This window comes from Melospiza melodia, chromosome 15 (genome assembly GCF_035770615.1).
Source record: "Melospiza melodia melodia isolate bMelMel2 chromosome 15, bMelMel2.pri, whole genome shotgun sequence".
Taxonomy (NCBI): Eukaryota; Metazoa; Chordata; class Aves; order Passeriformes; family Passerellidae; genus Melospiza; species Melospiza melodia.
The window spans coordinates 7,835,395-7,859,439 of record NC_086208.1 but is presented as its reverse complement, the minus strand read 5'-3'; the positions used below and the strand labels follow the sequence as shown (position 1 = coordinate 7,859,439).

The 24,045-nt window shown below is 38.8% G+C and overlaps 1 protein-coding gene across 1 annotated transcript in view; it reads right to left on the bottom strand.

Moving 5' to 3' along the window:
- The window catches only part of PRTG (protogenin), a 73,840-nt gene that overhangs the window by 28,903 nt on the left and 20,892 nt on the right, over nt 1-24,045 (bottom strand). Inside the window, 9 exon segments of the mRNA XM_063170139.1 lie at nt 6,261-6,449; nt 7,342-7,647; nt 8,560-8,724; nt 12,611-12,858; nt 13,366-13,525; nt 14,108-14,266; nt 15,322-15,459; nt 15,721-15,854; nt 16,854-16,998. Of these exon segments, the coding sequence (XP_063026209.1) occupies nt 6,261-6,449; nt 7,342-7,647; nt 8,560-8,724; nt 12,611-12,858; nt 13,366-13,525; nt 14,108-14,266; nt 15,322-15,459; nt 15,721-15,854; nt 16,854-16,998 (1,644 nt within the window).

Here is a 24,045-nt window from a genome sequence, read left to right as displayed (position 1 = left end):
ATAAATCCAATTTCTTTAATAGAGGTAAATTTAAATTTTGACAGAAAACATAGAGGAAAAAGCAATCTTTTTAAGAACAGAAATTAAAGTGAAAATATGCAATAATGATACAAATCTGCAATATTGCACAACGCAAAACAAATAATGGCAGAACTGCCCAGGAAGGAAGGCATTACAGTTTTTTACAGATGTGTCACTTGAACTGCACAGAAGGTAAGCAGCATTAGCAGCTGACAGTTAACTGGCTACTCCCCAGCAAAGCTGCTCAGAACAAGCTGATATTTATCTGGGATTCCCACTCAGTGCTTAAATAAAGCTTTGCCCAAGACACAGTGGATGCAATGGAAGCCAGGCTGACAAGCTCCAACAAAGGGCCACAGACTCCAACATCAGCTTCAGTTTTGCCCAGTAAGAATTCAATTTACAACCCTGATGAATCAATTTTTCACCTAAGCAGAGCAGTGCAGTATTTTCCCTCCGTAAGGAAGGCATGAAGCCAGTGGGTGAGTCTGGACCAGTGTCTGCTCACCCTGTGTCAGTGTGTCTGCCCTGTGCAGCCTCCTGCTACTCCCCCAGTACAGCACAGCTGCCCAACAATACATGAGCAGAAATGCCACACAGGACAGAGATTTGATGCCTTCCCTGCCTCTGCCACTCAGCCTGGTATTCCACAAGCATGGATGGTAAATCTGAGCCTAAAGGGAGCTCTCAGCTACAAACAGGCCTGGAGAAATTACTAGCACTGCCATACGCTGGAAACAAAACATGATGCAGCAGTTTGTAAATCACAACAAAACACAAAACCCAGTTTGATCTCTGTGTGCATTTACAGCCTGTAAAATGCAATATGGTTCTTATATAAAAGAGGTAAAAGCTTATCAAAGAAGCATTTGCTTTGATATCTTACAGGTAAAAAAGTCACAGGGTAATAAAGCTCCCTCCGTTCTCTCTTCTAATCTATAATCTAACTTTCAAATTTTGAAAGGAAAAAAGAACAGGAAAAAATGATATGCAGATATGTCATGTCTGCATTTGGAAGACAGACTCATTTAGAGTGGTGACAGGTCTGTCTTTCATGACTGGAGCCAGGAATGTGTGTCTCTTGTTTATTGAGGTGCCACAGAAGCACTCTCATAGCAGGACTAGGCAAGAGCTTGGCTTTGTTACTACAAATATGCATTATCTGCCATGGCTGGGGAAGAGAAAGGGGTCACAGTTAGCTGATTTTAAACATGCCCAGTTTACTTCCAGGGCTTTTGGTTTTATTCCTGTGCCATTTGACCAATTCCTCCTCCCCTCTCAGCAAATCCCTTATGTTTTAGCTGATAAGTAGTAGTAGCAAGGCTGTTACACACAATCAGGAGAATTGACAGATAAGAGGTTTAGTTTAAGGATGTAATCAGCAGGAGTAAACACTAGACTGACCCAGCTGTAAACAGTGGAAATAAATGATAATATTTGTCCTGCTCACCTACTGAGCTATTACACACTTTCCACTATGAAAATATCATGACCACAGTATATACAGCAGGCAGTGCAATCATCTGGCTCTCCAAGCAGGAAAACTGAGCTTTTAGTTGATATTTTTTAAGAACTAAAGCAATTTCGGATTCTTTTTTTAACAGAGCTGTCTTTTTGTTCAAGTCAGCATTCCACTAACTGTGGATGTCTGATCTGATGTAAAATACCTCAAGCAGAAAAAAGTACATCTGTTATACTAAGTTATATTTTCTTTAATGCCATTTGAGAACAGTTAACAATGAAAAAAAAATATTTCTCAAGAAAAACCCGTGTTTCTTTCACATCACTTCATGAAACTGTAGGAATGCCTGGCTCCTTGAATTTGTATGGGAATTCCAAACTAAATTTCCACAGTAACTTATAAACAAAAAGCAATATCAACTCCCATATACACAATTTTCAGTATTCCAGAGCTGTTAAATACAAGCATGTGAGGCTACATTTTGACACCAACAAAACATGAGATAAAACTGAAATTACAGCCCCAGCTTTCAGAAATTACTCCATTGACACATGAAATGCACTTAGTGTTCCTTCTCAGTACTTCAGCATTTGCTGTTCTTAAGAAAGATAGCATCAACACTGTCAGAGATGCCATTAAGTTTTTAAAACTTACATTTTTCCAGCACATTCATTTGGAATATGGTGCAAATGAAACTGCTGTGTGTGCTATCTCACCACTCTATCAGCTGCTTTATGAAACTTTAAAGCACTTTAACAGGATCATTACAAGAGAAGCTTGGGCGATGTGCAGCAGGCAGCTTAACTGGAGGAATTCTTTGCACTGACTCTTCTTACACATCCTTATTCAATTTCTATGGACTGTTGAATGACCTTGTCATCTTTGCTGCCCTGGACTAAAGCTTAGCTGCAGTCATGGCTGTAACACAATATAAATAGATCCCAGGGAAATTAAACAACTGAAGGCCGAGTCTCTGGGGGAATCCTGAGTGTAGTAGGTAGCTGGCTAATTCTTCAGCAGAAGCTCCCTTTCCAAAGGGGAATGCCATGCAGGCTCACAAAATGTGCCTTTGTGTCATTCAGGCTTTGGCAAATTCTTCACTTGGAAATATTGTCCAGGTCAAGGAACACTGGGAAATGCACTTTGCTTTATTTCTCCTCTCTGTAACTGGGAAGAGGCAGAACATAGAAGAGCTTTCTGACAGGAAAGCTTTACTGATTAAGACCAAACTTTTTGGAGTACATCACACACATGACTCTGACAGGATCTAATTTTTTTCCCAAAAGTACTCAATACGGGCACAAAAAAATGCCAGTGGGTAATGTAAAACCAGAAGGTTCCCTAACAAACTCTTCCACCAGCAAAACTCACTTCAACTTCTGAACACACATCCTGAACCATTACCTGGTACCAGCAGACTTATCAAGCCTCACAATGAAAGACTTTCTGTGAAGGAAAAATCTCTAAACCAGGAGGAAGAAATGGAGGAATTAAAAATAGAGGCAAAAATGCATGGTATGCAGTCAAGGGTCTGCTCCTGTGGCACATTCAAGTAATAATGGAATTTTACACTGGACTAGGAAATGGCCTGCTATTGAAAAACAAATGCAAAGACCTTTAACACAAACAAATGTCTATGTGAAACTGTGGATATTTATTTTGAGAATAAATGATCAGATCATTTAATTCTATTTACATGGTGACTATCATGTAAATAATCCAGTTTAAAAACACACAGAAGTAACTGGGTGGACCTACACTGGAGAAAGAGAGGTCATGTCTCAGCCAACCAACAAGAGACTAAAAATATGCAGCATAATATTCATATTGCTACATTCCATGTTTAAACATTGTCATCTATTTCACACGAATGTGCTGATTCTGCTTTATCTATCATAATTATACTTCCATCAAGAGTCCTCCTGTAGACATTTGCAATCATTTGTAATAGTTATATCAAAGCCACCCACAACCAAGCAATCAGCAGTGCTTGTAATAACAATGCTAATGTTCTCTCTAGTTAGAGACAATCATGAACTCTCATTTTGTGATGCACTCTAATTGCCACAGGGTAAGTGAAATGTCCTCTTTAATACACATATCTTGCACAACTGGCATTTGTACCAACATCTGCAGAAAGTTCCATGGACAGATGTACTGACATGCTCTAAATGGCACTACAAGTATATCTGCAGTTTATTAACTATGCAGAAGAACAGGGAATGTAGGGCAGCTGCAATCATGACAAAGACATGAAGAGGGAGTGTTTGGAAGCCATATAAATTCAGTGGCAACAGATAATGCATGAGAAACTGCTCCTTCTTTACCACTGGGAAGCCCCTAGGACTGTGAGCATATTCTTTCAAATTAGGAATAACCCTTCCTTTTGACCATGTTATCCAACATATAGTACATCAAAAGTCTTAACACACACCTTTCCCCTTCGAGCTTCACACTTGCAGTATTCTAATTCCTGTAGCTCATAATGAAGACATTTATTTTAAAGACTCTGTCAATAAATCAGGAGTTGAGTGTCCTCAGGAGAGGCAAATGGGCGACAGAACATCAGTGCTCAAAGCCTCTGTCCAGTTCATGAAAAATCAGTTTACCATAGTCACAAACCCCAGTGGCTTGCCTTGTTACACCTCAAATTATACCAGGTAGGACCACTTCCTAATAACTAATAGTTTTAATATTTAAATGCATAAATAAAGAAATGTACTGGTCCAAATCACTTAGATTATTCACAAGAAATAAAAAGATGAACAAATCACCTTCTTAATGTGTGGATGTGGCTACAGTCTTTGTGGATTTATGTACTGCACATAATTCTATCTGCTATAATCACCAGGTGTGCAGCTGCCAGGGGCAGAAGATTGGCTGTGTACTGCTTTCTAAGAAATAATTTGGCATGCACAAGTATTTCAAGAAGGCAGTTTGGCAAAGGGCAATCAGACAGGCACTATCACTACGAGAAGTCTCTGTGAGCTTTCCAAGCTACAGTGTAAGTAATCATCTTAGCAGTGGAAAATCATGACCTAATCAATTTTCCTGAGCTGAGTCTTTTGTAGCTGTAGTGATGAATACCTTTTACTATAAATGCTATTAAAAAAAAAAAAAAAAAGAAAGAAGCCAGCAAAGAAACTTAGGAAAGTTCATATCCGATATATACTTCAAGTAACCCAATACATCCCATTAAAAAAACCCCCAAAAACTACTCTTCAGTGAAACCAGCCTGCACCAGCACAAATTATGTAGATAGGACAAATATAAATTACAGCAATCAGAGTATATGGAATGTATCATGTTTTGGTCACCATATTTAGATACTGAGAATTATGATAAAGAATAAACACTCAACACATCACATGCATCATGACTGAATGGTTAACTCAAGCACATGAATTCTTCCTTCTTGCAACTCAGTCAACTGTGACCATGTAAAAGTTATAATTTCCAAACTCACTTTTCTTCCATTTTCTCATCTGTCTACATGCTTAATATAAAGAAAATCTAACAAAAACAACACAGATAATATACATTTTAATATAATTCTGTAAAATAGTATTTTCATCTAAAGACTATTAGTGGGCTGAGAAAATCCATATAATGTAGATCACATTGTTAATAAATTTGCACATGTTTGAAATTACAGCTTTTTATTGTATAATAAGAAAAAGATTTATGCACTTCTGTCCCAGGACACACAGACACCACATCCTTTCTGTGCTCTCAGAGGTGCTCTTTTGTCTCTCAGTTCTGTTAAACAGTCGGCCACTGCCAGATGCTCTGGCTGGAAATGGTCACAGATGGTCAGCTGTCCAGTTAACAGACCAGAATACTCCTCTGAAATCTCCCCTAAAATTGTATCTCAACTGTGTGCAGCAGATGAGAATATTTGAGCATGGTCAGGAAGGCATTTGACCTAGTTAAGACTGCAGGTCAACTCTGATAACTGAGTCAAGATTAATTCTCCACAATACCACCAAGTAAACTATCTCAACACATTTCAAACAGCAAGTGTCAAGTCCTATTTTACTTTTGCTGATTATGTGATAGATTTCATCTTTTGATGAAAGAAACTCTCAGTTCTGCATGTAAACAAAGTACCTTCTACCTTGGGATGATCCCAACACATCTGTGATAATACACATTGCAAGAGCTACAGGAGGAAAGGGAGTCAGGTGATCAGTGGAAGGACTCCAGTGGTACTCAGCAAGGTCTGTGCTCAGTCCTGCAAATATTTACCAATACTCCTAAAAAATATTAACAGGATTATAACAAGCACAAGAGCTGCTTGCTTCTATGTTGAACAAGCAGTGCTTGTCATGCAGTACACCTGTGACAAAGGCTGCAAGTAAGACAGAAATAGGCTAAAAATAGCAGAAAAAAAGCTTTAGTGTTTTGTATTAATCGTTCACTGTTCCTAGATCAGGCATAAACACCAAAAATATTAAAAACCTGCATATTAAAGTGCATATTAAAAAGACATATCATTTACTTGCAGTATTTACTAACTAAGTTCTGTATCTTGTGATAAGTAGTTGGGTGTCCTTCCAGCTTACACATGATTTACAAGATCTGGTTACCTAAGTGCTGTGCAACACATACTTTGTGAGAGGATTATTCCCTCAGCAGCCTAACTCAAGATTGCAAAGCTTATTGCTGGGCAAACAGGTGGCCAAACCTAACTCTGCTGCCTTACAGGTCTACTGATTTAAGCTCTCTAAGGTGTCACTATCTTCCAAAAGAGTTGGGAAGAATTTTGTACACTCACCCAAACCACTGACAGTATATTCCAGGTCACTGGCATCCAGCAGAATGGGTCCATTCTCCTGCTGCCCCTCCTCCTTGTAGTAGAGTTTGTAGCCCTGCACAGCAGCGGGGTCCTCGGCATCCTGCTGCCACTGCACAGCGATGGTCGTGCAGTTCATGGGCTCCAAACGCAGCTCGGGAGACTTCGGGGCTGGGGTTACAGAAATACAGACAGAAAATAGTCTTGTGGTCTAGAAAAAGCATTTTTCATGCAAAAATCTGGATGTCTATCAGTCCAAACTTCACTTCAGACTTTGATTCTATCTCATCTGTGTAGTCATGTAATTATTTCTTTCTTATGATATCTGACTCCCTATAACCTAAATCTAACCACTTAATTTAGAATACAACAGAATAGAAAAAGTTTTTAATTCTGCATCTTAATAAATAAGTAAACAAATTTATGAGGTAGTTCGTTTTAAGCAAAAATGAAAACATTCCAAAGATAATTACAAAGTTCCTTCCTGCTTTAAAGCGAGCCAAAGCAAATATGATTAACAACACCATCACACTTCATCAAGTGTTAATAATTCACTATAGCAGTCAAAACTCAATTAAATCCAAAGCAGAAGGATGTGAACTATAGCTAAGGAATAAAGTTAAAAATTCAAATCTGCATAGTTTTCAAGCTTAAGGAATAAAGTTAAAAACTCAAGTCTGCATAGTTTTCAAGCTATTTTGTGAAGACGAATGTTCTTCTGCATGACATTACTAAATGATAATAAAATTCAAAGCTCAGTTATAACAAATTAGACTTCATGTATCAAGTCAATTTGCATATTCAAAAGATGCATGCAGTACAAACACACATGAAACAACTGAGATCCTTTACTAGAACATTACAACGCTAATGTGCAGCGTTCCAGTTTGTAGAAATGTATTTTACACTGAACAAAATGGCACAGGAAACTCTAGTTCATGTTTGTGAGCTGCTCAGATGCTTTAGTTTCTAGCCTCGTTCTGTACAATTTGAATTAAGAAAATTTAGAAATCCAACAAGCCCAAAGCCCGTGCCGCTGAGTGCCCAGCCTGCCGAGCCTCACCTCTGACGCTGGTGGCCTTGGGGGTGCGGTGCGAGGTCCACAGGGACGCCTCTCCCCAGCCCACCCTGGTGGCCGCAGTGATGCGCACCAGGTAGAGGCTGTCGGGCCTCAGCCCCTCCAGCAGGTGCTCGTCAGCGGTGCCCGGCAGCTCCAGCACCTGCACCTTGCTCTCGGTGCTCAGCCTGAAGGACACGCGGTACAGCACCACCTGCCCCCGCCGGTACTTGGCAGGGATTGGCAGCCAGGAGATGAGAATGTCTGTAGGGCTCCTGCTCGTCAAACTGATCTCAGGAGCTCTCAAGGGAACTAAAACGGCAAAGACAAAGCTTTTGAGCTCAGGGAATACCTTAGACTACAATGAGATGCCAGGAATGTAAAACTAAATAATCCAGCAAGTTCTGTAGATTCTTAATGATAACTGGACACTTCTCACCTGCTGCGTGCAGAACAGCTTAAGCTAACTTTTTTCTGTAAGGCCATTTCTTCTCTTATTGCTGCCAGCAGTAATCAAAGGCAATCAGCACCTGACTGGTGTGACACACTGCCTGTCAGGGTTTGATGCAGCAGCTCCAACCCAGGGCCCAGACAACAACCTGCAGCCAAATACTTGGTGCATGTTTTCTTCCCCTTACCATGTAATGAGGGTCCTGATAAAGTGACCTGCAGACAGCTAGAAATGGCGGTGTTCCATGCTGCCAAAGCTTAACCCTGTCAGAACTTATTAATCAGATCTAATGATCTACGCTAAGAAGTGTGTTGTTGCCATGATGTTCAGATTAATTAAATCATTGCACAGAAATAGTCAGGGGGGTCTTTTACAAAATTCTGATTCTACTACAAAAGGCACACAGACACAAAAAAACCAAAACAACAGGTTAATTTTTTTAAAAAAAAATCTTTAAAAAATTTGACAGTAGCCTAAATCCTAGGCTAATGTCAAATTCTCATCATGAAAGGAGTTCTCAAAGATCTAGAATAGTTATTGACATGATTTAATGAAATGTCTTTCAGCACAGAAAGAGACTGTGTAACACACAGTGCTGCTCTGCCAGAATGTTATTTTATTCTCATTCCTTTTGTGAGCTGCTGCCTTGCACTCTGGTATCCAGAAGTCTCACTGGTACCAAGAGAAATTCAAGACCCTCAAGAAACTGCTACCACTGGACTGCGCAGTTTGACTCAGTGCAGATAAGAACATTCACCAAAATAACTTCTTACCATCTTCAAGGGTGTGCTGAGTGACATGATCTGACATCTGACTGGCTCCCAAAGGCATGTAAGCCACAATATAGAAGGTGTAGTTGCTGGCTGGCTCCAAGTCATCAATGATGTAATGGGTTGTATCATTTCCAATCACCACTTGGTACTCTTCATTATTTAAGCCTGGTATAAAACAAGGGTTAGACAAACAAAAATTGCTGAAAATCCTCAAACATCACAGTATCTTGGCTTTAAGATCTCATGAAGTTAATTTCATGTTCTTCCCCAGCCTGCCTCTATTTTTAAAACCCTGTTCAGCAAAAGCTCTTTTATGCACAGGAGTAACTGTGTCTTGCTGCAGTATAGGTTGTGGTGTTTCAGGATTTTCCTCAATAAGGGATGCTGAATGCAACTCTAAACCCTATTTAGCATTAGTCACAACAAACTGTGCTCACTGTACAGTAACACAACAGACAAGCTCTAATAGCCTCATCATTCATACCCAGCTTCTAAATCTATTTGTTTAGAGTCAGGGTTTTTTTTTTCAAAACCTATTTACAGAGCCTTTCTATAGCAGACTGTGAGGAATGTGAGGGCTCCACTCCATCAAAAACAAAACAAACACCCTCCTGCCCCCCAAAAGAAACAAACAAAAAGAATTTATTCAGCAAAAGGATCTCATTTTAGCCCTGCAAGTACTATTACATTTGATTGACACGTTTTTTATTTTAATTTGGAGAAAGGCCAATAAGAACAGACAAGAATAATCTTCAAAAATGTTTGGCTCCTTAGCAAGTTGTTAAAAACTAAAAAAAAAAAAAAAAAGAAAAAAATTGTCAGCAATTCACACTAAAATATGCATAGCAATGCATGCAGCAGTCCTTGTCTTTGTTGGGCTTTATTCCTATAGAGGAAGGCTATAAAGTGGAGCAAGTGTGGTGAAAGCTGCTGTGTTAAGGAACAATTCACACCAAGTGCATGTCAACTTAATCAAAACTCTTAAGAGCCAGCTCCTCCTCTTCACAACTGAATTTATAAACAAAACCAAAGGCAAATTCCACCATTAAGTTTTCCCACATTTATGAATTAACTTGATAGCATTTTAATTAGACAAGATTACGAGCATCTCACAACAGACTAGTTAATGACTTGTTAATTAGGAATTGCAAGGCACGATTTCTGACCTGCTAAACAAGATCCTTGAGCTCAAATTAAAAGGACTTGTTCTCTCATTGAATGGATTGCTGGGCCTCATGCAGAGGCCCTAATGAAACAGCCATAATAGAGAACAAGGCTGGCCTTCCACCACAATCAGTGTCCCCTTTGTGCCTTTTCTAAATCACTAACAAGGAATTAACACACTCCAACATGCACGCTCATCAGACCCTTATTCTTCTTGCTACTATGACCCCAATTTGAATGTAAAATATTCTGCTAAAAGAAACAAAAAACAAACACACAAAACCCACACCTGTTAGTTTTTTAAACTAGCTTGATTAAAACACTAACTTTTTTTATATAGGGAAGAGAACCTGAAGTTGTTTCTACAGTGAAACATCAGAATATGTGAGTTGTGAAATGTAACAATAAGTGATGGCATCTTTTGTATTCAAAGCACCTACCACACTGTGATGTCTACAAAAAACCTCTTTAAAACTGCATACAATTCATGCATTATCCAGTTTTGCCTTCCATAAAGTTTATGGAATCATAAACATCAGTACAACTCAGGAGACTTGGCAAACATTGCTTTCCTTTGGCAATGCTATGTTCTTTCCTCACGCTTGCAAAGGAGGTTCCTAACTAAAGGAAGAGAGCAATACATCCATAACTTTTTTGTTTATACATTTATGTTCATAAGAAGCTTCAAGCAATGATAAAACCTAGTCAGGTCAGATGTATCTGAGATAATTTTTAACCTTCATTATGATCAGAAACAGGTTTGAGGGTGGAATGGGGAAAGACAAGCTGAAAGGAATAACGAAAGCAATACATTAATACATAATATTTACATTAATACATAATTATCTAGAATTCTTAGAGAGTAAATAAGATGTTGACAATGTCAACAGTCTATGTTAGAACCAACTTGGTACAGTGTGAATCTCATAAAAATATTTTCCTTAATATTTAATTTTCATTTCTTTGAATGCAGTTGTTTCTAAATTTACATTAGAGAGATGGTTGATGTGATAATTTTTCACAAAGGCATTTTCTGGACTTTCAATAATGGCTCTGATATGAGAGCAAGATCCTCAGAAAGGTTAATAGGCTACCACGCTATCACTTAGAAAGTTATTATTTTTACAGAATTGCAGTCCACTAGCCTGTCAAGTTCAACATTTTTCTATAAAATAAGACAAAAGCAACTATTAAGTTCTGATGCAAATTTCTGATACTGTGAAATCATGTTACAAAATTACATGTAGATCACCTACATTTTGAATCCCACCACTGTAATTACTCCTCTTTACACAGCCTTCTCCACTCTCCTTGTGTGGATTTTTTCACTAATGTGAAAGGATGCACAACAACGTTATATTAAATAAAATAAATACCACAAGTCAGTCAGGAAAGATGAAAAAAATGGGTATTTGAGAAAGTATGTTCAAATAATTCAGAAGTTTCTGTTTGACTGCTTGCTTTTATTTGAAGTTTGTTTTGTTTTTTACACCAAGACAAGCTATAACCTCATTTCACAAAATATAACCTTTGGATAAGCAAGCAAATAAGGCAGGGGCTACAAAATCATTTTGCAAAAAACTTATTCCAGAAGATACCTCCTTTCCCTACTCTGCAAGATTATTTCCTGCACAAACTTCCCTAAGGACACTTTCCCAGTTTCTTTGAAGTTATCTGGTCTCTGGTCTCCACAATTACCCAGATAAATTATCCAGTGTGACTTTATTCATATTAGCTCTAAGAGGGGATTGTGAGCACAATACCTCAGTGACTGAAAGAGTAGGGGGTAATTTCCCACCCCTCTTGTTCTCATTATCTTTCAAAACTCTTTCCTTCCTTCCTTCCTCCAGACAAAATTCTCCTGTGTCCTGAAATATCCCACTTGCAAAAGCAAATGTGGCTATTCCTGCATCAGCATTAGAGTAATTAAGCTGTCCTTCCTGTCCTCTGCTTAGCAGATGGCAGGCTGGTATTCCACACAGGGCTGAGCATCTGTAGTCCTGTCCTTGAATAAACCACTTACTGAATAGCAGTGGAAACAGAAATCACTCCAAGAAAACAGGGTTGCAATGCACCTCACTGGAAGCCATGCACTAACAATTTTTCAAGTCATTAAGCCATCACCTTCTGCTCTTGAAAAATGGCTGTTTCCTACCACCTTAAATTACCTAAACTCAAAGCAATTACATAATACTAAGGGATTTTAAATTGTCTAGTTACTCATTTTTATTCCAACTACCCATTCCATTCTATACAGGAACTTGTATATCATTTCAGACACTGGGATAAGCCACTCATGGCTATCCAGCATTTGAACAGACTTTTCTCATTGCAGGAGACCAAGGGATGAGAGAAGAGTAGATTTTACCATTTGGCCGATATTCCTTTTAAGAGAAGGTAGTGAAGACAAAATATCAACTATTCCACTCCAAAATATATGAAAGCCAGTAAAGTCACAAGAATTTGGGGATCTAGACAGAAGAGCATTCTTTGGTGAGAAGTTCAGCTCTGTAAGCCTCCAGGACTCTGCTGTATGCTCTGTTCTTTCCTGCCAGGCACACACTGAGAGGAAAGGCAGAAATTCCTGCTGAGGACAGAGGGAAATCCAGAGAGCACTACAGAGGGCCCAGCTTCCAAGGTTCTGTCCTAACTTCAGAATCTGCTCACTGGAGCCATCAGACACAGGTAAGTCAGAAGAACACAGTCCCAAAATGAGATTATGTGGGAAAAGCACTTTTCCCCCTGTTGACTGCAGTATGCATTGATACCCTGGAATGCTCTGATGCAGCCCTGAATATGAGCCATTCACATCTGACAGTCTTTGCAAGGACATTCAAGCTCTTGTCACATTCAAATCATGAGATGGCATTGAAATCAAACTGCTTACCTTCAGCTTTCATATAATGCACAGAGTATGCAATCACTTTGTCTGAGTTGTAGAGTGGCCTCTCCCAGGCCAGCAGGATTGCTGAGCTGGACATGGTTTCAGCGTGGACGTTGTAAGGAGCACTGGGCCTGTCCTCTGACATCACCACTGTCAGCCTGGCCCTGGACAGAATGGAGCCCTGGCTGTTCTCAGCCATGCACTGGTAAATGGCATCATCTTCAGGAATGATCTGGTTAATCACCAATTTACTGCATCCAAAAGGAGGAAAAAGAGGTGGAAAAGAAGCTCACATCTTGGATAAACTTAGCTACACATAAGTGAAACAGTTATGTTTGCCTCTGTTTCCTAAGTTTAGTATAATTGACTTACATGCCACAAATTCCTCTATTACAAATGGATGCTCAGCAGTGAAATTTAGCACCTTGAAGCATTCTGCAAAACCTGCCATGTTTCTGTTTGTGCCTGCAAAGCCAGGCACAGTGAAAACAAAACTTCACTGCAAAAAGCTGACCCTTAAGCTTGTCATGGCAGGTATAATAACAATAACAATAATAATAATGTCAACAATAACAATAATAATAATATTGCCTGGTATAATAAGCCTTACTGATTTTCGGTGTTGATTAATGTGCATCCATCACTACATTTAATGCCCCATTGCAGGTTGACTGAGTTCTATCTTGATTGTCTACTGCAATGTCATCTTTTGGTAGCATATCACTAGCACAGCTCACCTACAGCAATTGCAGTCTTACCTGTTGTACATTTTTATTCTACCATTGGAGTGTATTCTCCTTCCATTTTTCAACCATGAAATTTTGGGGGCAGGATTTCCTTCTGCTTGACAAGCAAAACGAGCAGTACCAGCTCTAGGCCTTGTTAAGCTTTCTGGCCATTCCACAAATGAAGGTGGAGCTACAGATAAGTCACAAGAGGAAAAAATAGTTTAAAAAAATCAAGCCTCTACAAATGCAAAGACAGTCAACAATAATAATAATAATTAGTTTCCCAAATAAAAACCTCTCTCCTCAAGCCACTCAAACACATATATCCACAAGCAGAAAGCACATTCCTTGTGAACAAAGCACATTTGTTTAAAGATACCCTATCTGCACAGATAATATTTTTGTTCATGCATTTATGGATACAAACAAATCAAACTCCAGAATATGACATACTGTTCTCTCATAAACACATGTTACATATTTCTGCTTGGTTACAGGGGTTTTTTCTGTGTTGAAAGCCTGTCTTCCCAGAGCAAACATTGCACCTGGCTATCTCCAAGTGCCAGTTCACAACTCAAATCTGGAGTATCTGACACTTCCCATCTAAGTCAACAACCAGAAGAACGCAGCCACAGTTGTGTGATCCGCTCAATCTCTGCAGCCTCCCTGCAGTCCCTGGCACACGATGTTTGAGATAAACCATGAGCCCAGCACCCAGCAGGGCTCAGGAGGACAGCCACAGGGTGTTCACACTGCAAGGGAAGGGGCTCACCCAGCACGGTGAGGGTGGCCATGGCCACGGTGAAGTTGCGCGTGCCGGGGATGGTGGCGCGGCAGACGTAGACCCCAGAGTGCTGCACCCGCACGTCCGAGATCTGCAGGTTCCCGTTGCCCAGGACCCGCGTGTGGAACACATCAATGGACTTGTGGTCTATGGGAGAGAGCAGATCAAGGGGGTTACAAGGCTGTTCATCTAAATAACTGAACTAAATTGGGCTGTCTATGCAGTGATGGTTTAGATTAGAGTATATAAAAGTCAAAAAATGCAAAGGAAATCACAACTGAACTTTCAGAGGTTTCCATTTTGCATTTACTTTGCTCTTCACTAGCTACCTGACCATTCAGATGGCTGGGCCTCACCACTTCTTATGTGGTTTATGTCTGGAATTCACCTCAGTTGAAGTTAGCCTCCCATCTGCCTAGCACTATGATTCAGTTCATCCCTACCAACTACCACATCATCTTTACAAACAGTGATCAACCATCTCCTGAATTACGCTGCAGATAAAACTAACACATTTGAGCACCATGCACTTTCTCCTATTTTCACACCAAATGTTCTATGATTATAATGTGAACTTTTTTCCTACTTGTTTGTCTGTAAAAGCCACTGAATTAACCAGGAAAGATACATTTATTTCTTACACTTTGAGAAATAAAAATGAAGGGAAAATTTTCATGGTTTGCTTCTACACATACAGTCCTGACTTCCACATTTAGGTACATGTTGGAATGAAAACAGAAAGCAGTTTTCATGAAAAAAATGTGATGCACTGCTCAATGTTATTATTCTTGCTGCATTCCCTCTTCTCCCCTTCCAAGCTGACTCTCCTGGGTTTATCTATTCATAGTCCAAATGGCCCATTAGCACCAAACCACATTCTCACAAGGCTTCTAAGAAGAAGAGTGAAAGGAACACTTAACAGGTCTGTTTCATGGACGCAGCCATCCCAACCTGCCCCCACCCCCAGTTCTACTCCAGTCACCACCCTGCCTGTCCCTGTGCCCTTCAGAAAACCTTGGGGCTTTTTGACAGCAGCACTGAAGCACAGAACTGAAAGTGCTTCACTCATCCTACCTTAACCTGCTAATGGTTACCTACTGCACAAAGCCTCAGAACAGAAACCTAATTGCACAAATCCTTTCTTTCCAGTTTTACTTCCTCTCCACAGACTGAAGGTGGCATGCTGTAATTTTAAGACCTACCTAACCGGCTCCAGGAGATGATTGGCTTTGGATTCCCTGTGGCTACACACTCCAGTATGACAGTTTGATGAAGAGATGCTGTAATGTTTTGAGGACCAGCTATTATAGATGGCTTGTGAAAAGGCTTCAAGTCTGAGGCTTTGGAGAGATTAAAAAAAAAAGATAAAAAGTGAGCACAGTTGAACAAAAACTCAAATATTAAATAAAACAGGGGTTTTTTTGGGATGTTGATTGGGGAAACTTACACTGAACAATATTTTAGCACAAGATAAAAGCAAGCAAAATTATTTGGACAAGTGGTTCAACTACAGCTTTTTAAGGCTTTTAAGTGCTTTTGCTATACTGTAAGAAAAGGAAGATAGTGCCACTGAAAGGAAATCTCACGTGGTAAATAAATACCTGGAATAACACTCAGCACTGCCTCGGTACTCTTACGTCTATTGGCTGCAGTTGTGGCAACACATCGGTAATTCCCAGCATCCTTCTGCTCAACACCATAGATCTGAAGAACTCCTGTGGGCAGAGCAGTTATCCTGCCACAGAAACCAAAAATAAAAAATGTAGATAAACATTCAGCCAGTGAACAGGGTCGGGGAATTAACTCCTTGATTTACAAACAGTCATTGCTACACTGACCCGGGAACAGCAGGCTGGAGACTCAAAAACATTCCCAATACATGACTCACCTTCCTGCCTTTCTGAACTACAGGCAAAATTCCCCTCAGCACCACAATGAGAGCAGAGGAATTTACTTTCAACAAGCAGGTCTTTCTCACCCCCAGAATCAACCATCCCAGCCTTCTTTAGCCTGCTACTACATCCATACTGTTCAGGTTGGCTGACTTTTTACAGCAGTTTCTGATATATGGGCATAACTGGTGTACAGTTCCCAGAAACCCACCTAGGGTTTCAGTTTTTAGTTTCTCTTTTTTTCTTCTTTTACATGAAGGGTATCTTAGACACCTTCAAATGGAGTTACAAGTCAAAAAGCACAGGAGTCAGTTCAATGAACACAAACTGGACATGAAAAAGAATCTAGCAGAGAGCAAACTACATTCTTCAAGTTCATCAGTTCATGAGAAGACCCCCTTACATAGAATTTCCCTGGTTTCATGTGTTTTATCTCAATTTTCTGTATATATAATTCTTTATTGTCCGTCTAAAGAAAACAAGTTCAGCATCAATTCTTCAGTGAAAGCAATCCCACTAGTTCAAGCAACCCCCAGAGCCAAAGCTCACCCATTCCATTCCCCACTGCAATGCCTGCTCCTGAGGATGACTTCATACAAAATTCACCAATAAGAACTCAAAGACCAGTGATTGCTGTGCAGAGAACAGAGGGTGACTCTGGCCTGCACTCATAACACCTATTTAAAATTCATTAGCAACATATCTATGACCAGCTATTTCAATAGTTGACATGGAACCTTTTTAATGTATTGGCAATGGAAGTATCCAGATTTTCTTCTTGCAGCAGGACCAAAACGATAGCAAACAATAAAATACATTCTAAAATGTATAACTCTACATACCTGTCCATGACTAAGGGTAAGGTTGTTCTATTCACTTCCCATGTCACAGTGGCAGGAGGGTTTGCTGTTATTTTACAGGCAAATCGAGCTACACCACCTTCTTGGACTTCAGTTGAAAGTGGCTGGATCTCAAATGCAGAAATGGCTAAAAACAAGAGAACATCAATTTTAAGCGACTGAAGTGAGAAAAAAATCCTGGTTAAATCAAATTCTAGTTCATAGATCAACTTCTAAAAATACCCAGAAATACTTCACATAGCCCTTTTATTTCTGTATGCAAAGAAAGATGGATCTAACTGCCTTGTCAACTTAGGTCAATAGCCTGTTTTCACTGGTTGAAGTTTTACTTAAAATAACTTTGCTTTAACCTAATTCAGAAAAAAAATGTTTCAATGAAAATAAATATGACACGCTCAAATAGAATTAAGCATACAAATTGACTGGCATGCAGCTGGAAACCATATAAATTATTGGACTAACAAAGTTCAAGTCAATACAATTAATTTGGGACAGCCTTAAAAAATTTGACTGCAATAGCAAATTTCCAAAACAACTTTTGCTTCCTGACTCACTTTAATAGAACAAAGCATTTGCAAAGTTGTACAAGTTCATGTGTGGTAAGAAAAAGAAATCAAAATAAAAAAAAAATCACAAAATAAGTTTAAGCAGGTGAGAACACTTTTATCCCAACAGTCTGAGCAGTCACAAGCTAATGTCTGATGCACAGAGCACCAATGTTATTTTGAGCATCTACAACTTGAGAAGTTCACAATATTGAGCCAACTGAAGTGGAAGATCAATAGATACTCAGCAGCTAATAGCTAAGAAATTGATCAGTTGTTGGATTTTCTTGCTCAAAAACACGGGAAAGTAATACAAAACCTGCTAATTAATTGCTTATTTACTGCTATTTACAGAACAACTAACAGAACAATTCTTCAGAAGCAACTCCTTTTGGCTAAGTCAACACAAATAATGTCACACATTTCCACCCCCTATAACTGCAGAGGGAACAATCTCTGTAAACCTAATGGCACTTCTTCTGTTTTTTAAAAAATCAGGTTCCAATTAAATTTCTACTCCTGTATAAATGATACAGAAATATGGTTGCAATAGATATTAATATTCAAGGTCTTAATATTCAAGTTTTGTGTTTAAATAATTTCTCTATTTTACTTGGTTATTAATGGAAAAGAAATCCAAGCTTGTGTTACTTTCTTCTCGTCTTCTTGGTTCTAATTTCTCCCTACACAAATGCGTGTTCATCTGGATTCAGAATAACATTTCCCTAGTGCCATTCTCAACAGATTTTCTTTCTTAACAGAAAATAAAATGCTTTGCGTTCTTCATTTATTTACTGAAACTATGATGCAGCAAATTAGCCAAGTCTGCTCATATTTCAAAACAGACTCTCTAGGAATGTAATAAAAGCATAAATGATAGGAATAATCCAAACCAATGCAATGTGAGTTTCAAAACCATTCTGTAGCACAGCTGCACCACAGCCAGTGGCATTAAAAAGGATCACTGCAACAAAGCAGAAAGGTAATCATAGAGGCTTACTGAAGCAAAGCTCTTTCACAGCTTTAAAAGTTTCATCTCCATTGGAACTATAAATTACCTAGAATTTTCTTATATTGGTACAATTACTTAAAGAGATACAGTGAGACAAATGAAAGACAATATGTGTTTCATTTGTGTATATACACAATTTCATTTATGTATATAAAAATAATTATTTACTTCCATGCACTCAGTACATTACAGCTATAGATTAAAGACAGAAGTGACACCCTGCAGAATTACAAAGCAAACTGAGGGCAATTAGTGTTTCACAGACCACAAAATGCCATCACAAGAGCAGGAAAGAGCAGGTTCTACACTGTACAGATAAAGTCCAGTGAAAGTTGCTAATTGAAGCTGATATGCAAAGAACATTTTTCCACCTGAGCAGGAACAATGTCTTTCCCCTGAAAATTCATCTTTAAAGACAGCAAAAGTCACAACTGTGAAGAACTGCTCAAAATCTTTAAAAAAACCTTATTAATGCTACTAAATTGAGATTTTAGAAACAAAATTCTCGCTTACCTCTTATCTAAGTTCATACATTGTTTATCAGTTTAGCTCAATACTTGCTCCCTCTGTATCTTTCTTTACGTACATCTCGGGTTTCTTCTCGATTCTGACTTTATTTGTTCCAGTAAAATCTGTTTTTACAAGTCTATTGCTGTCTCGTGAAATCTGACCTCTTTGTAACAGGCTTGTTTTCCTGGCAAACACTGATTCCAGCTCAGAACCCAAGAACAAGTCATTAAAACAGCACTGTTAAGAGGCCAGAGCTCTATAAAATGGATAAGAAACAAAGTCTCAAGAGACATACCCTGCTCCCAAAAACAACCCTGCAATGCAATAAATGTAAGTGCCTTTTTATTTGAGTTTTCCCCCACTTCTCCAGTCTATTTAATCATTTTGTTCCCAGATTTATAGCCAAAAGAAAATGATTAATGCTGCTCTGGGAAGCTGATGCTCTCACCCTTATTAACTTGCAAGATATCAAACAGAAGCAGAAGACAATAACTAAAAACTGTATTGACTTGTATAAATTCCTGAAATTTATGTGATAGGTGCATGTATTTGCACAGTGACTTCTGAGAATGAAGACCTTTACTGGGCAGAACTGTGTGATTTATGTCCCCAATGTTATCTATGCAGAGAGAAATCAGACTTCAGTTCAGGTATGAGTTCCTTCATTTACCATTGGGTTCAAACCCAAATGATGCTCTCTGTGACGCGGTGATGAAGTATTGGAGAACTGCTCCTGATGCACATGGATTGAGGATCCTGGATGGATGCAGGATGGACTATCCTGCATCATGTAAAAACTCTTATGTACCTAGGCAGGTTTACAGATTTAACCATTAAGGTATGAAGAAGTCAAACTTAAGGAACTCATGCCTCACACCTTTTGTTTGTTTGTTTGTATGCAGCAGCAGACCTTCACTGACTTTAATTATGGAAAGAAAAAGACCAAGCAAACCAGCAAAAAAAGAAGCATAACACACATCCACTTCATTCCCTCCTGAAATGAAGTCCTGAAGCTTGCTGCAACACCAATCCAGTGACCTGCTCCCTTACACACTGCACTTTCTGCTTGCACACTTCATGCCATTATGAACTCTTTTTCTGAATGAGCTTTCCTAAGACACAAAAGAAATTCCAACAACCAACATGTTGATTACTGTTTCACCACAGCTGACTCTAGCCCAAGACTGGACTGCAACTGTGAAATAAAAAACCTGAAAGAATGAAAGATAAACCCAGAACTGAAACAGTAGCACAGTTTTCAAGTAACCAGAATGCACTAAATATTGAGAAACTGTACCTGATGGTGAGGCTTTAGTGTTTCTCAAGAGATAATGGCCACTCACAGAGATGAACTGCTCAGGTGGAAAGGACAAAAGTGCATAATGCCATTTATACAAGGCATCTGTTAATGCTATTGAGAATTTCACAGTAGCCCTAACCCTTAAAGTGAAACCAAGAATCTTCCCATTTTTTTTAACTCTCTGGTGAAGAGATTTCATTTGAGAAAAATAAACTTGTATGTTAAAAAGAAGCTATGGCTTTTCCCAAAGAAATAGATTTCAGGGAAACACATGATAAACCTTGTCTTCTTGATCCAGATTTTGTGATGTACTCTCTCTGATACTGTTGAAAAATCCAACAAATACACATGTGTATTATAATGTAACACCAAAGCCAATTTGCACATATTTTCTTGAAGTTTTGCAGTTTCTCTGGATTTAGAAATGATTGATTCTCTAGGAATGAGGCTTAGAAGAGATTATGAAAGGCATTCTGCCATGCCTCTTGGCTATATAGACACACATTTCCAATTATTTGCTGCTCAAATGGCACACTTTGGTCTGGATCTAGATTTGGAATAAACTTAATTTGAGTATATACTGACAGATGCAGACACTTGGCAAGACTGCAGACACACAGCCCTCCTCCTCATTTCTGAACAAGCATGTGGAGTACACAGAGCTGGGGCTGTCATCAAGTGATACAATGGGTGAATCTTCCCTGAGTTTCCCAAGAAATGCTAGCAAAAATAAAGTTTTTTTGTAGTCAGTTCTACGTATTACATACAGTTCAGAGGTCAATGTCACACAAACACAGCAATATGGTTAAAGATTTTCATAAGTGTAAGTGAAAAGAGATTACTGTGAAAGGGCATCCTGCATGTGCTACCACAAGCAGAGTGATTTCTTACACTCACCCTCTGAAACTTTAATCAAGTGTTCTTTGACCTAGAATTACTATTTTTAAAATGTGAGGCATAAAAATAAGAGATTTCAGGAGAAAAAGAACCTGCCTGTAAGGAAAGATTAAAAGATCTGGGATCTGATTAGGTCTGGGAAAGGCATCTCAGGAGAGAAATGATAAGTCTTACTGATTAATGAGAGTCATTGCTCCCTGTTTTCCCTAATACTTCTTTGTATATTTGCAAGACCAGAAAAAGCAAGAAGAGGTTTTAGCTCCAGCATGGGAAGTTCAGGTGAGGCTGCTGAATGGAAATGTATTGGCATGGAACGGGCAAACAAGGGAGGCAACTGCATCTGCAAAGACTTTATCTCACTCATTGTCTGCACATCTCCCTCCTCTAATGGCCATTGTTTAAGGCAAACAACTGAGCTGAGATGGAACTGAGCTCCATCTGTAAGGGGAAGTGATACCATCCAGAACACATTTGGCCCTTTCAGGCACAAAGGGAAAGTGTCAGTTCATTCTGACTGTTATAAAACACTGTAATTCAAACAACATACTGGTAATGGCATTCTTATAAATTACCAGAGATTTAACTCTTCTGATAAAATGCAAAGTGTGGCTTTTTCACTAAAGCTGTTATTTTTGATTTCTGCCAGGATGGTTGGAAAAATAAGCTTAACTAAAACATACTTTTTCTACAAACTTGCATTGCAGAGAGATATTCTGAAATTGCATGGTTTTGTGCTACTATTGGCTAAAACTTTGGTTTAATACACTTAGTTTTATTAATAACCAAATCATGCTGAAAGCCTAATACTTAAACTTAATTAGAACAAAATTAGTTGCTTTAAAAAAAAATAATCAGAGGTGGCATTAAAAAAATAAATAATTAGATAAATCATACAGGCTGCTGACATCACTGCCCACATGTTAAGAACTCCATGAAATTTCTGAAGAATGCTATATCAGGCACTTAACTTATTACACGAGAATTTTCAAACTGTACTTTTCTTTCTCTGCATTAATAATCCCTGGCAGTAAATGCTATCACACATTGGTATGTTAATGAGTTGTGCTAGCTTAACAAAAAGCAACTGATAGTAATAAAACAACTACACAACTGTTTTCTCCTTCTCCCAAAAATCTAAAACCAGGGAGGGGACCACAGTGTTCACAGGCCTCTTCTCAGCTATAACTTAAGGCTCTCAGGATGGTTTTCTCTCACTTGCATGCTGAGAAACATCTGTAGGAGGGAAAAGAGGAGGAGAATAATGACCCATCCTGTTCCAAGCCCTGTGTAGCTGCAGGAGAGGACAGCAGAATCCTGCACCTTATCCTTCTCTAAAGCGCAGGGAAGTCTTGATTACAGAGCAATCTCCAACACCAGGACCCACAGATTTTAATGTCCTTGAAGTAACCCAGGCCCCACTACACCTTCAGTGCCTTTCCAACTCCAACTGCCTTTCCTTACACTTCAAACAAGCTTTTCCAGACAATTTCACTTCCAAAGGTAGCATACATTTTAAAGGATTAGCGAACCAGTTCACCACAGTTTTAAAATCCATACGTGTGTGTGTGCAGCATAACTGCAATAGTTAGAAAAACCAGAGTCTTTAAGCTATCTCACTTCATCTCACTGATACCTTGGGAAAAGCTTTGCTAGAATGGCACCTTGTACCCTCTAATCCCAAATTAAACTAAATCCTTTTAATGTGCAACAAGGAGATTGCTGCTATTAATCCCTGGGTTTTAATGAGGTACTAACACTAAACGGTTAGACATGACTTCAAATCAGTATGCACACAAACTGCACACATCCTGCTAAAGGGCATTCATTTTACCTTGCTGGTTTGTTTCCCAGCTTCCTATTTTAGTTTTAATTCCTGCCTTTCCTTTGTTCTTTGAAGCTGATTACTACAAACCCACTCTTAGAAAGAAGGCAGGACAGACAGACCTAAGGCAACGTGACAGAAACACATTGGTTTGCCACAATTGTGACATGTAATTTCTCAATACGAAAAAGAAAATAACTTTCCTGTGAAATCTAGAGGTTACACATAAAAGTGTGGGGGAAATGACACCCAAATCAGATATTATGTAACAGAAGAGAAATATTTGAAGGAAGAAAGAAAAATAGGAGAGAGACCAAATCAAGAAACAGATTGATTACCGATACCAAATCTGAGGAAGAAAATCCTTCCCTTTAGTAGGAACAATGTAGCAGCAATTTTAAGGATGATGGTTCAGAATTGCATTGAAAAAGGAGTCCAGACTCAAACTATTACCTCACAATTAAATAACAGGGAGGTTAAATGAGACTGAAACTGCCACATTGATTTGACACTATCAATAATTGATATGGGAAACCTAATAATCACTCTATCCCACAATTGCTTTAACCATTTGCCATTTAGAATCTCCTAGCAGGCATTTTAACATTTTAGAGAAGTTGGATCAGAATACAGCTTTTACAGAACACAATGATATCCTACAGCAATGATTCTGATGCTCTGGAAAACACTGTAGAGTGGGAAATTACAGAACTGCATTTTTATGAGCTGCTAGCTTAGCACTACAACTTGGGTTCCTGAAAATACAAACCTAAAAAATAATAATTTTAATTTTTTAAAATTTTTTTTCCAAATATTGCAAAAAGCTAACAAGATTAGAAACCTCATTTCTACAGCACGAAAGACACAAGCACAGAATATGAGCCAGGTTTGGCCATGAAAACTGACATTCTGAAAACTGACATTCCAAAAATTGACATTCCCTTTAGACAAAACTGATCCTTCACACCATGTGCTCCTCACGTTTCAGTTCACAGAACAGTACTCTTGTATCTAAGAAGCAAATTTTTCTGAGGCATTAGCCTGAAAAACCCTTTCAAAATCACATTCTGAGTTTTGGAGGGACCAGA